The sequence below is a fragment of the Aplysia californica genome, unplaced genomic scaffold (assembly GCF_000002075.1).
Source record: "Aplysia californica isolate F4 #8 unplaced genomic scaffold, AplCal3.0 scaffold00641, whole genome shotgun sequence".
Classification (NCBI taxonomy): domain Eukaryota; kingdom Metazoa; phylum Mollusca; class Gastropoda; order Aplysiida; family Aplysiidae; genus Aplysia; species Aplysia californica.
Genome location: NW_004797911.1, coordinates 265,265 through 280,264, shown reverse-complemented (window position 1 = coordinate 280,264; position 15,000 = coordinate 265,265). Strand labels below are relative to the sequence as shown.

Here is a 15,000-nt window from a genome sequence, read left to right as displayed (position 1 = left end):
CCACTGCAGCATGATCCTCAGACATGGGATGTCCTCAATTTCTTTTCGTAGCCTTGGTAGTTTGCCGGAATTGATTGCCTGCAGTACTGACATGGCATCTGTTAGGAATACTACTTGGCTTTGGGGGTCTACCACATTCTTGATGATGTTTGCTGCTTGTACTAGAGCCTCCGTCTCTGCCCTGTAGTTTGTACAATGTCGCCCTGTTGGGACTGCCTCTGCTTGTCGTCGTCTATTTGGGAACTGTACGTACACTCCGGCTCCTCCTCTTTTCACAGCATCAGTGGCAGATCCGTCTGTATAGATCCTTATCCATGCTTCTCGTGGGTATCTTTCTTCAAGCATGGACAGGGTGAGGGACTTCTTGCTCAGGTCGCTGTGGTCATCTTTTGTGGTGAACATAGGAATGGACGTGTGTATAGATATGTTTGTGTTTTTCTTTTCCCATGATGGTGCCTCTGGGGTGTGATTCAGCATGTTAACTGTGGCTGGTAGATGGTCCTGTAGGGATCTTTGGATTTTCCTGCTTTCTTTGATGAAGTTGGATCTTTTGAGTCTTGCGGTGTTTGATCTCTCTGTTCTCGTGTGCAGTATATGATCCTCCATAGCTGTGGCCTTGGTGTACTGTACGAGGGCCTTGCATTCCCATCTCCTCTGCAGGGCCACTATAGATGTTTTTTGTTCCATCTTTTCTATAGGCGTTGACCTCATTGCTCCAGTGATTATTCGGAGAGCCTGGTTTTGCACTTTTTCCAGAGTGTATTTGTGAGTCTGTGCTGCAGTCATCCATGCACTGGATCCGTACTCGAGATGGGGCCTGATTGCGCCCAGATAGACCTGTCTAAGTGTTTTCTCATTTGCTCTCCACTGAGTCCCTGCTAGTTTTCTCATGATGTTAAGTTTCTTCCTGGCTTTATTTTCTGCATTCTGAATGTGTTGTTTCCATGTGAGACGCTTGTCAAAGATTATTCCAAGATACTTCTGTTGATTCTCAAACTTTAGGGGGGTTTTGTCTAATGTGAGGTGTTTTGGCTCAGCCTGGCTGAGAGTGAAGAGTGTAGCAGAAGACATTTCTTTGTTTGCGGTTACACACCAGGTTTTTGTCCATGTAGTGAGTTTGTCCAATGCTAGTTGCATGCGATATGTGGCTGTAGTGACGAATTCCTCAGAGCACCAAAGAACCAGGTCATCTGCATACAATGCGGCATGTATTCCTTTGGGCAGTTCATTCATGAGGTCATTGATGAAGAGGATAAAGAGCAAAGGTGACATGACTCCACCTTGGGGTACTCCTTGTCGCAGCAGCATTTTCCGTCCTTGATATCCATCCACCAGCACACGTGCTCTTCTGTTGTGTAGATAGGATTTGGTCCATTGGTACATGTTGCCTTGGATACCACTTCGAAGGAGCTTGACTAGTAGACCCTCCTTCCACACCTTGTCAAACGCTTTTTGTAGATCAACAAAAGTTGCTAGCATCACTTTCTGTGCCTGGAAGGAGTCCTCTATTACTTGGGACAAGTATATTGTTTGGTCCTCTGTGCTCCTGAACTGTCGGAATCCAGCTTGTCTGGTACTATGATGTGTTGTGTCTCTAGGTACCACTGCATTCTGCAAGCTATGATGCGCTCCATTGTCTTACATACACAACTTATGAGGCTGATAGGTCTATAGCTTAAGGGTTGTGCCTTACTTTTCCCTGGCTTGAGGATCAGGATCATCGTTGCTTCTTTCCAGCACTGGGGTACTTGCCCTATTTTCCAGCTTAAGTTGAATATATCCAGTAGAGTCTGTAACGCTGTGTTGCCTAGGTGTTGTAACATTTCGTTTGTAATTTCATCGGGGCCTGTTGATTTTCTTTGTTTCAGTTGATTTATTGCTTTTTTCAGCTCTTCCATGGTGATGTCCTTTTCCATTGCTTCCGGGATGTTATTTGTACTTCTTTTTCTTCTTTCCTCTTGTCTGACTTCTTTTTGTCTCTCTCTTGGTATTTTGATGTTGCTTTCTTGAGCATATGCTTTTACAAAGGTATGGGCAGCCCTTTTCTCCATTTCCATCTCTCCTTCAACTTCTAGAGAGATCTTGTCATTTTTTATTTCCTTCGTCGCTTAGCCCCTTTACAAGCCTCCATAGTTTTGTGGTGTCCTTTTCCAGGTTAAGTTTGTGCGTTTTGTCTCTCCAGCTTTTCCTGGTGCACTCCAATTTGGTTTTGAGATAGTGGGCTCTGTAGCTTGTTATTGTTTTCTCTCCCTGGATGTGTTTCGGCTTCTTCTCTGGCCTTGATGAGGTCGTTATGTGTTTTCTGGAGTTCTGGCGTCCAGTATGGGGTGTAATTTTTCCTTACCCCTCTAGGTATGGTTTCTTTTGCTGACTTAAGGATGTTTTCATTGAACTCTCTGATGGCATTGTTTATGTTTTTGCCGAAGACTGCGATGTTCTTTGTCAGCTCATTAGTTCTTATGCTGAATAGTCTCCAGTCTGCCTTTTTGTAGTTCCACCTCGGCCTTTTCGGGCTGTCCTCTGGCAGGCTCTCTACTATGGTAAGAAGAACAGGGCGATGGTCACTTCCCCCGAGCTGGGTTTCTACTTTTCTGCTTAGATGTCTGTGCAGGTTTTCTGTGCAAAGTGCTAGGTCTGGAGTTGTAGTTGAATGCCAAGCTCGAGAATAAAATGTGGGTTGATCTAAAGGATCATTTACAAGCAGAAGATGGTTTTCATCTTGCCAAGCCTCTATTTCTTCTCCTCTTCTGTCTAGTCTGTTGTAACCCCAACTCTGGGACTGGCTGTTGAAATCTCCAGCGATGATAAAGTCTGTGTCTGGGACTTCGATGGTTTCTAGCACAAGGTTTGTATCGTTTGGACAATAATAGTTCACTAGATCCAGATTGCCTCTGCTGGTGGTGATCCTGTTGTGGATATACTCAGCTTCTCCTGTATATTTCTTGATTTCAACGGTATTTAGGTTATTTCTTACCAGGGTCAATACTCCTCCTTTTTTTCTACCTTGGCGATCGTTTCTGAAGCACTGATATCCTCTTACCTTAAAGCTTGCCTCCTCCTGCAGATGTGTTTCCTGTATACAGCTGATGTGTATTTCATTATCTTTTAGAAAGTTTTCCAGCTCTGTTTTCTTGTTTGAGATTCCTTCAGCATTTCAGTGCATGATATTAAGACTTTTCTTTACCTGTTTTGTGTTTGTGTTACCAGTCGCTTTTCTTCCTCGTCTCCTGGCACTCCAAGACGATGGAAGGCCCTCCAGTCGCTGGGGTGGACCCCTTCGAGGCTTGGGGCCCGGCACTGCACCTGCCTGGTGGGTCCTCACAGGGCGAGCACCATATCTAACGTTACCTTCTTCAAGTGTCATATATTGCAGTATTACGTGGTATTGTGGTTCTCTAGAGTGCGCCTTGCGGCCCAATACCTCCGATTTCAGCACTCCAGCTCCAGGTCCAAGGACCTACCCTGGGAGCACAGGGAGGAATTGTTACCGGATCCCCCCCGTAGCCAGGACTTAATGCGGTCCTTTTCCTCATGATGCTCCCGTCAGAGGACTCCTAGGGCATTTAATGACGTGGTAGTGCCACCTACCACCTCACCCCGTCCTGGTAAGAGCATCGCCAGTTGGTCCGGGGCTGCTTATTCAATATATTCACAGCTAACCTCTATAACAGTGGCCGTTCCCTATCCGCCACCTGGGACCCGCCGGGTCGGGGATGGTCGCCCCACTCCGGTAAACCAAAGTTTATTACATACAGAAGAAAGCACTACTTATTTGGTATACTGAACGGAAGAATGAAAAATACAGTTTCCTGTTCAAGTGTCACAAGGGAAAGTTTAACTTGATTTTTAAAATACTAGTAGATCAACATGTATTCATCATTTGTTTGGCTGAATTTGCTTTATGAAGAGCTTTTGATTTCCTACACCTAATGGCAGAAAAACTCTGGATTTTTTTTCTATGGCACATCTTGATTTAATTTAAAGCCAAACTTGGGGAGGGGGGTGGTATTGGGATTCGGGAGGAGAGAGAGAGAGGGTGGGGTGATTGGGAGGTTCCCATGACATCCACAACTTTTCATACTTCTTTTTAAAAGTTTTATAGGCCCTATACGCTTTGGTTCCATCTCTAAGAAATAAACCACTTCGTAGATAAAGTGCTGAAGAAGAAATTAAGGATTTTTTGTTTGGGTTTTTTTTTATGTTCTTTTTTTTTTAAAGCCTATATCTCTAACAAGATCTATTCTATTTAATAGTACATTTGTTTGTAGATTTAGTTGTAGAAAGAACGCTGTATTATTGCTATTTAGTAACCTAGAAGTACGCCACGGCGCCCATGTAAAAAAATTAATTAACAAGGACCAAGCCTCGACTATCGCGTATGAAGGAGTCACACATCTCGCCCACTGAAACATGGCGGACGCTGCTGTCGAATGTGGCCATCGCGCAGCAAGGCGAGAGAGGGGCGTGCGGTATCTAGTGCCTATAGTGTACATCTATGGTCGGAATTCAAAATCAATACTACTTCTATTTTAGTTGAAATAACGTGCGCAAGTCCACTATTTGATCTAGATCCGGCATTGATGATTTAGAATATATCGTTCCAAGTTCCAGCCGATAAAAAGTCCCATCGGTGCTTCCAAGCAAAAGAGATTACACAACGTTTTATATCTTTTTCTAAGACTCAGACGCAACAACGAAAAAATCAGGACACTGGCGAATCGAAATCGGAAAATTCGGGATGCTTGAGTTTTCGGGAAAAAAATCGGGATATCCCGATTAAATCGGGATGAGTGGCAGGTCTGTTTACAGGATATAACATGTAAATTATGGAATCACACACAGGGGGCCTGCCAGTGTCAGTACTCGGTTTTGGTGGAGACACGCTCTACATAACACATTTTTTTTAAAGGTAGGAAGAACATTACGCTATATATAGGCCTACACAAAAAAGAGAAAAACAACACATCAGAACAATAACGGAAAAAAAATTAACACACCAATAAATTAAAACACAACAAAGAGGGAAACATGAAAGAGAAACAGCAATATGAATTATTTGTAATGTAGTCTACTTATGTTCTTCACATGAAAATTACAAATCAACGTGGTGTTAACAAGTGAGATAGAGACGAAGTGAAAATGAACTTTCTTTCTAAAAGTAAAGAGGTTCGGTTTCTTTTTTTTTCACGAATGCTATTCCCCGTTTTTGTTGTTGTTGTTGCTGTTGTTGTTGTTGTTGTTGTTGTTGTTGTTGTTGTTGTTGTTGTTGTTGTTGTTGTTGTTGTTGTTGTTGCTGTTGTTGTTAAATTATTTTTCTTCCCAGCGGTGGTTTTTCGTTGGAAAAATGCAAAAATTGCGCGCGACGGACGCAGTTTAGGAAATATTTGACAAGAAGTTGCGCCACGAATTTTTGACCACACTGAAATAGTCTCCATCAGAAACTGATTACCGTTTTGTCTCCCAGGATAGCGGGGGTTGCTGAAGTTTTCCTTCCCTGGCAGAATTCTTTGCTCTTCCAGAGATAGAAATAAGTTTGTGAATACGTTCAACAACGTAACTTTCATGTCTGTAATCAAAATTGTACTTTTTGGCGTTTAAAGCCCCCATCTACTAAATCTAAATAATACAGGTGTCACGACGAGGTGGAATCAGGCGCTCGTCTATGTTTGGGCATGTGGAGTTATGGGTATCACTTTATAGCTTATTCATTTGCCATGCTTTCAATGAAAAAAATACCCTTCTATCTAGAATAGAAATCAAGATATTATTTGCGATTGATGGAGGCAGGATTGCCTGGTTTTAGGGGTAAAATTAGAGAAAGAGAAATGCCTGTTTCTCACAAAGGAGGAAGGCTTGTTTCGACCCTGCCTGTCAGGGCCAGCCCGGGCTGAAAAGGGATGCCACATCCCAGCAGAAAGATCGAGATACATGTACTCGATAAAATTCGTCCCCACACGGGAGCCGAATTCCTATCTTCTGCGTGCGACGGCAAATCCCACCTTCTATATGGTCGCTTTTAAGGACAAGGGGGCTAACCCAGATTTCTTATTTTTCCAGAAATCTTGACCAACACCAAAAGTGAGCATTGTCCTATCTGTAGAAGAAGTTTGGTTTCATTGGTGTGTATATTTGTTTGGTTATAGAGAAAACTCTCCTTGCCTTTTAAAGAAATTGAAAAAGGGGCAAAAACTTTACCTTCGATTTTCTCAAAACAGCATTTTTCGGGATAGCCCTCATTGTGCTTAAAGGCAACCATATTATGATCTGAATTGTGTCTATAGGCGGCGTAAAATGTCCTACATTTAAAATCAGGAAAAAAAATAAGCAAAATTATTTCCGATTCTCACGGGTTAGAGGAAGTCTTCGGCAGTTTCAGTGTTCTACTTGAGTAATTAATTTTGCTTATTAGTTTAAAGTAGTGTAATGTTAAGAAATGGCGTTCAAATGACACCCTCATCCCCTTCCCCGAGTTTTTACACTTGGATGTTCCTGTCAAGTCAAATTGAACAGTCGATCAATGGAACTCTCTCCAGACCCTCCGTCCACATCAGTGACCCATTTATATAATATGTGAGACATCATGGTGAAATGAGGCGCTCGTCAAAATAATAAAATCAAACAAACCGTCATTTTTCTGCTGGTTTGGCAAATTCAATCGAATTTGTGTTTCTTATATCCATACAAAAACACATCTCAGTATGAATTTTACTGGAAACCTTTGATTAGAGACCCCAAAAAATTTTAATTTCTGGCTGGTTTTCAAGGACTCTCAAGCTATTGAAGTTACCAAACTTTAGCAGCCATTTTCTCGCTCATTTTACCTCTAAAACCAGGCAAATATCTCGACCTCTATTCAAGATAGTTTGTTTGGGTTCTTTTATTTTTAATCAAAAGTAGAACAACTGAACAAGCTTTCAGATTATAGTAATAACTCTATATACCCAAAATTGACATGGCCTGGATTCCACCGCTCCGTGACAAATATGATATTTTATCGTTGTTTCCCCCAGTGCAAGAGGGCTGTCTTTAACTCTTAGTATATATTATTTATATACACGGCAAGCTATTTCAACTGGTCCATAACATCGCTAGGTGGTTTGTTGTCATCAAGTAAAAATCAACAAAATCACAGCACTATAAATATAATGAAACTATATTAATTGCAAACCTCGTGTTATTCTCAGTTTGGTAGGAGGGGTTGTTTGTTTGTTGTTATTGTTGTTGTTGGGGGGGGGGGTTTGGGGGGGGGTTGCAAATAGGTTAAATAGGGGTGGATTTATAGAGCTTGTGGTGCTGAAAAATAATGGACGTAAAAATTGGCTGTTTACCTGAATATCCTACAGTATACTAAAAGTTAAGTGCTGTCCCAATTAGTCCCTTAGATCTAATCCTTTATTAAACTTGTTTTGCGAGTATCTCTGTGACAATCCTCTGTTCCGTAAGTCCTGGTATATTCTATTACTAAATAAAAAGCAGCATTTATTTCACTCAGTCAATTATTCTTCATCAAATATTATCATCTCAACGAGAATCATGTATTTCTCCAGTGCATGAGACGCGTCCTAAGTGTTCTCTCAATCACTCCATCAATCTTTCGATTGCTCCATTAACATATTGTTCACTCCATCTATCCTTCGTCAAAATCTCTGTTACCACATTGGCATTGCATGAGGGGCGCCTGGTGTGCTCTATCAATCAGCCCATCAATTTAATTTTTCATCAAGAATTGTTATCTCTATGGCTATTTCCCCAATGAATGAGGGGCTCTCTGTCAATCAGTCCATGAATCCTTTATTCAGTCCCCAGCATTTCTTTCAGTCCGTCAATCAATTATTCTCCATCAAATGTCACCATCTCAACGACAATCTTCTGTTTCTCCAGTCCATGAGGGGCCCTCTGTCAATCAGTCCATGAATCCTTCAATCAGTCCATGAATCCTTCAATCCGTCCATCAATCCTTCAATCAGTTCATCAATCCTTCAGTCAGCCCATCAATATAAATCTTTATCAAACATCATTATCTCTGTGATAATCCTCTGTTGTTCCAGTCGTCCTGAAGTGTCCTATCAGATCAATCAGTCCATCAATCCTTCAATCAGTCCATCAATAATTACTTACTTACTTACTTACTTACTTGTCCACCGTTTTGGGGTCACTGCAGTCGGAACATGTCCATCTCCCCCCCCCCCCCCCCCCCCCTCTTCAGGATCCATCCCGGAGTCTGTCAGCTTATAGTCTCCATCATAATCTGGCTGGAGATCCGTCGGACTGGTCCGCACAGGTGGCTGTGTTTCTCTTTTCTCCTCTTTGGATCCCCTTCTCCTTCAATCTACCTAGAGTGTGGGAACCGCTATCCGTCCTACTCTTCCTCAAATTTTCCCTTACATCGGTTAGGACGGTTGGTGGGTTCAGTGTCAAATTCCCTCCCACTTTTGCTTCTTCAGCCAGCTTGTCTGCTCTCTCGTTGCCGGTTACCCCCGCGTGGCCCGGGCAGAAGATCCAGTCACTCTTTCCAGGCTGCTCTCCCTGATCGTAGCCTTCCAGTCCGAATATAGCACCCCTTTCTGTACCTTCTGTAGTGTGCTCATATTAGGCTATGGGCTACTGGGAATGAACCCCCCCCCCCCCTGGGGATTTTTCGCCACCATGATTTTCTGAAAGGGTAGCACCTAGGGACTTCCCAAAAAAAAGTTTGCACCAAAATGTTGGCAATCTACAGAGTTACGGCCCTTGATTGTCCAGAAATTAAGAAAATACTTGATTTTTATTTTGGGGTTCTCTGTGAAGCCAAAAATGTGTACTTTCATATGATGTAAAACTCAAATATTATAAGATGATGTAAGTGTTGTAAAAAAAAATTTTTGCTAATTAATTACAAGGTGCAAAGAGGAAAAAAGAAAATTCAAAGGCTGATTTCTCAAAATCTATAGAAATGATTAATTCCATTGCTTCAAATCTTCTATAACTTGATACAATAGTTTTCTGATAGGTACACACTTTGACTCAAAGTTTGAGGCACAAAATGAGAAGGATTGTGTGCAAAATAACTATGAGTTAAGGAGTTATGACCCTTGCTATTGCTATATTGAAAAAATACAAAACTGCCGCGCGTCATTTTAAAAACGTCAAAAAGGCGGCATGAGTAATTTTGTCTCAGATATAGTCTAGATCAATCATTTGGGCATGATAAAGGTGTCTTAAAAAACATTTTGTTAGTTAAAGCTAATTTAAAAGAAGACAGAGGTGAAAAATTGGAAGTCTGGTTTTTCTAGCAATGTACAATTTTCTTTATACGAATATGCTTCAGAGAATGAATGGAATGTTCAAAAGATAGAACTGAAATCAGTTCCCTTGACATCAAAGAAAGAGAGGTCAAAATCTCAAAAGAAAGAACAGCTTGAAGAAAGGACATGTGCAGTGCATAACTAACTTCAAAGGCCATGATGAAATAAAACCCCTCACTGAGAGACGCTGGGACACCATTCAAAAATCAAAAACACAACGGTGCCTTGCAGAAACTGACAGTGATAGACTATCCTCAATTTGTGAAAGAATACCAACTGAGTTTGACTGCTCAACATGGGTTTCATGATTACTGCTACAATACATTCATCAATTTGAGGAGTCTAAGAAAAAGGCATTCATCAGGAGAGTCTGACAAATCAGCACAAGAAGGGTCTTGCTCCACTAGGAAAAAGGTAAAGCAATCGTTTTCAACACGCCTCTTGTCCATTTAATGCCTTTTCTGTGAAAAGACTACTAAATGGACACATGACAGCATGGGAACCAAGAAAGTTCATAAACTAGTCAAATATGTTAACAGAACATCTGAAGCCTCTGTAAAAGAAGCTGTAAACAGGAAAACTGAATCAAAACTTCGGGGCCAAATTGAAAATGCTGTTCTTATTGCCCAAGAGACATTGTATCATGAACCATGTAGAAAAGCTTACACACGTAAGGAGTATCGACGTTCACAAGCTTCTACATCTAAATACTGTTTTGGAGAAGAAAAGACAGAAGCTGAAGAAAGAAAGAAAGCTCCAGCTGCAGAGGAAGAAGCCCACTCCAAGGCTTTTCAGCACGTCCGTCAGTTTGTGGAAGAACATGTCACTGCGCTGGCCCTTGTTGTTAGGATATTAGTCTTTTGAAAGAGATGTATTGCACTTTCATGCAAACAAATTATCCAGAGTTTTACATGTACTACAAGACATATAAGTTGAGGAGAAACTTGTGAAGCACTTCAAGTCCAGGATCAACTTCTGGCAGAGATATTCTGGGATAAGTGATCTCGTGTACTCTGATGAAATTTCAACTGGGCAGGCTGTCGGAGTTGCCTTTGAAAATGTAACCTCTGAAGAGAGACTTGTTATAGAAGTGGCAAAGGTGATACGACGACCTGTTCTTGATGGATGCAATGAAAGTGAAAAGTTACCTTGGCTTTCAGCAGACACAGATCTTCGCACAGAAACTTAGCAGATTCCACATGTATGTACAATATTTATTTCCTTTCTTTACTCTAAGAATGGAAAACCACAGTCAACAAGATGCCACAGGAGAGTTGTTTCTACAGGTCAGGACATATGTTACAATGTGACGAAAGGGGAAAGGAAAAAGCCTCAACATATCATGATTGGTATATGTGTCCGTCATCCAACAGGAAACACTGAGCTGATCAATATCTTAAACCAGCATGGACATTCTGTATCCCACTCATTTCTCTTAGAAGTGGAAACTGCCATGTGTGACAGTATACAGCTTTCTTCCGGTAGTTTGGCCCCATCCATCATGCCTGACAACAACCTCATCACTCACTTCTGTTGGGACAATTTTGACTTGAATGAGGAAACTTAATCAGGAACTGGATCCACACATTCAACTCATGGACTAGTCATACGAGAAATCAAAGAGCAGCCATACATTCCCCAGCCGACACCAGAGGTTGACAGAACAAAGAAAGGATCAATCCATATTTCAAAAAACAGCTTGACCCGTGTTTTATCAATTCTAAGGTGGAACCCACCTTGATAACAAACAGAGTATCAAAGATTTCAAAGTGCTCCATATGAATAATGAAAACAAAAGGCAACTGACACAGTTCTTACTTAATGTATGGCAACAACATTGTTATGCAATGATGTTGCTGAACAGAGAAATATACTTTGCGAGTGACCAACAGTGCTTTGTCCTCAGTAGCAGTGATGGAAAGACGACAGACTCAAGACCTGTTCCACAGTTACCCTCCAGCCATGAGGAAGCAGACACTTTGCTGATCGTGCATGCCATCTTCTCTGATCAGAACATTGCTACTCCAAACACAGACATCATTATTCGGTCCCCAGACACTGATGTCTTTCTACTGGTGATTGCATTTGTTCAACATTTCACACACAGCTTGAATTTTGACACGGGTTGGGAAAAAGAAGATGTCTACACATTCAGACTCTCTGTTCCAAAATGGAAACACATTTACAGGATTCTATTCTTGGACTCCATGCATTCTTTGGATGTAAGGAGTCTAGCGATTTTGTCCAGAGAGGAAAGGTGAAGCCGCTCACCATTCTCCACAGGCACCCAGAGTTTGCTGTTTCATTCAGGGAGCTAGGAACATCTGAAACTGTTTCTTCAGAACTGTTTTCCAATCTGGAAAAGTTTGTTAGTCACCTGTACGGAAAACCAGCTTACTCTAGCGCTAACAGGTTTCATCATGAGCTTGTAAGGCTAAAGTACATGGCAAAAGGTCAAAGCTTACTGTCATGCTTTGATGGATTTGACACCATGCGAGAGAAGCCCTGAAGCTGACATCCTAGGCGTAAACTATTAATAGTATTAAACTTTAATATGGAAGCAAGCACATCTGGCTTAACCATTAATACAAATGTACCTGATCCGCAAGATCTTGGTTGGAAGAGAGATAATGGTGGAGTGCTCTCAGTGGAGTGGTGCAAAGACTTGGTCCCTCATCAATTGGTTGATATTTTGTCAGGATCAGATACAGAACAAGAGGAAGACAAAGATGAAAACCATCTCCTCTATCATATGTGATGAAGAAGATGAGATTTCAGATTCTGGAAGGGACAGCAGTGAAGATGAACTGATGACATAGAAAGCATCTAAATAAGACTTTACATGCAACATCAACTGACTTACAGTATAACATTTGGATAACTAGCACCCAAGCAACGCACTTCTGTTACATATTATGCTCTATGCAAGTCAATTTCTAGATGCTATAATCTCTTTCTCAATTATATAAATTTCTTTGTACGAGACAACTCAATATAATACATCATGTACACAAATAGCAAATATCCATCTGCATTGCTAAGGCCTGTCTGTAACTCTGCATTGTACTGATTTTCTGTTGAACTAATGTGTTTTGCATGTGTAGCTTTTCCTTTGTTGTGTAATACCCAGCAGGGAGTATGTTACGCTAACTTTGTGCAGCTGTTTTAAATTTTTTAGAGAAAACGGACTTAAAACATTATTTTTTTCTCTATAAGCTATGTAAATAACTACCACAAAATGTTCAGTATAACTGTTTTTCTTTAACCCACAACGCCAACTTAGTCTCAATTTTTAAAAATCAGAATACCAACTAAAAAAGTGAATTTTTAAAAAAAAGTTAATTTGCTCAATTTTCGACAATTCAGGGGCAATAACTCCGCAGATTGCCAACATTTTGGTGCAAACTTTTTTTTGTGCATAGTCCTGAGTGTGCTCTTTCAGAAAATCATAGTGAGCAAAAATCCCCAGGGGAGGGGGAGGGGGGGTTACAGTAGCCCATAGTCTATATAGTCAGTAATGATCACTGCTCGCTGATGGCTTGTGTTCTTGATCCAGTGTAGAGCCTCACTTATGGCTTTTATCTCCATACATACTTGATGTTGTCAGTGTAGTTGCTTCACTTTGCTCTTTCACTACTACCCCATCAACTCTGACACTGAAGGCCCAGCCCGATTTGACTCCTCTGTTGACTGATCCATCTGTGGAGATCACAGCATCTCAATGTTCGCTATGCTCTTCTATCAGAGTTTCAATGTCGGCGTTTGTAGCTCCAAGTGGCCAGTTGCGACATTCTCTACCCAATGTTGCCTTCACTGGTGTGTACTCTCCGAGCACATCTTCGACCACAACCCAATCCCTGCTTCTCCTGATGTCTTGTATCTGGTAGCACTCGTTGATGGTATTCGTGGCTTGAATAGTCCATCAATAATTCTCCATCAAAAATCTGTACGACAATCCTTTATCTCCACAGTGCATGAGACGTGTCTTATCAACCAGTCCACCATTCATTCAATCAGCCCATAAATATATTATTCTCCATCATATCGTATTGTCTCTATTAGATGACAGTCCACTGTTTCTCCAGTGCATGAGAGGCTTCCGGGAGTTTTTATATAATAAATAAATATATACCTTTAGTTTCTATCAATCCATCAGTTCTTCATCAAACATTGTAACAAGTATATATACGACAGTCCTCTATTTCTCTGTTTCTGTTCTAATTACAAATAAATAGCATTTCTATCTATCAGTGCATCAACCGTTCTTAATAATAAATAATAGATGGCATTTGTATAGCGCATAAACCCGCTCTAAAGCAAGCTCTGTGCGCTTTACACTGTATTAACCCATCAGGCCAGAAAAGACTCATTCTCAGTTTCCCGGGAAGCATACAGGGCAAGCAGCTAATTAAGCGCTCAAACACTAACAAACTGACAATCTTCTATTCTTCTTCTTCTATCCCGTGGCCGTGGGGGCACCAGTGCATCTGAAAACCAGCTCTCACCTTTTCTCTTTGTCCTCTGCTTTCCTCGGATTGTCACCCACCGTTTTCCCTGTCCACTCATTGATGTATTCCTCTCATCTCCTTCTCTGCCTTCTTCTCTTTCTCTTTCCTTGTACGGTTCCTTGTGGGATTGTATTGTCAAGTCCTGTGTGACAATATCTTTCATCAAACTTGACCATCTCTACTACAATCCTCTGTCTCCCCAGTGCATGAGAGGCGTCCTGAAGTGTAAACGTGAGCAGAGCGTGGTCGGACTCAGCCAGAAGGTGGACTGTTGTCAGAAGTACAAGATGTGCTACCTCGTCTGCCGACCCGACGCCGAGTCCGTGCCACCGTGAGTCACGCAGGCAAACACACATGTCACGCAGGCATACGCACAAATTACGCGGGCATACTCACAAGTCACGCGGTCTTACATACATGTCAAGCAGAAATACACTCACTCAAGTCATACAGACATTCACACATGTCATGCAGGCACACACACAAATCACACTGGTATATACTTAAGTCATGCATGCATACACACATATCACGCAGGCAAACACAAATGTCATGCAGGCATACACTAAAGTCATGCATGCATACACACATGTTACGCAGGCATACGCACAAATTACGCGGGCATACACACAAGTCATGCGGGCATACACACAAGTCATGCGGTCATACATACATGTCAAGCAGAAATACACACATACACAAGTCACGCTGGCATCCACACTAGTCACACAGTCATACACACTTGTCACTTTGAAATACACTCACTCAAGTTATTCAGGCACACACACAAGTCATGCAGGCCATGTAGGCAAACACACAAATCACACAGGCAGGCAAACACACAAGTCACACAGGCATAACACAAGTCATGCAGGTATTCACACATGTCACTCACGCATAAATTCAAGTCACTCAGGCATAGACCCAAGTCACGCGTGCATACTCTCAAGTCGCGAAGATATTGGTGTAAGTCACCGAGGCATACGCACAAATTACGTAAGGCATGCATACATGTCACGCAGGTTACTCAATCATGTAGGCATATGAATCACGCGGGCACACATACAAGTCACGCAGGCAGACATTAAAGTCAGGCGGACATACATGCAGGCACTTACACGCGCGCGGACACACACATACACACACATACACACACACACGCACGCGCACACACACACACATACACACACACACACACACACACACAC

General features: G+C 41.8%; 1 protein-coding gene across 1 annotated transcript in view; it reads left to right on the top strand.

The window, feature by feature from the left end:
• The window catches only part of LOC106013068, a gene marked incomplete at both ends in the record, with an annotated part of 23,202 nt that extends 9,079 nt beyond the window's left edge, over window positions 1-14,123 (top strand). Inside the window, 1 exon segment of the mRNA XM_013087810.1 lies at window positions 13,996-14,123. Coding sequence (XP_012943264.1) covers window positions 13,996-14,123 — 128 coding nt within the window.
• Between the last annotated feature and the right edge of the window lie 877 nt (window positions 14,124-15,000).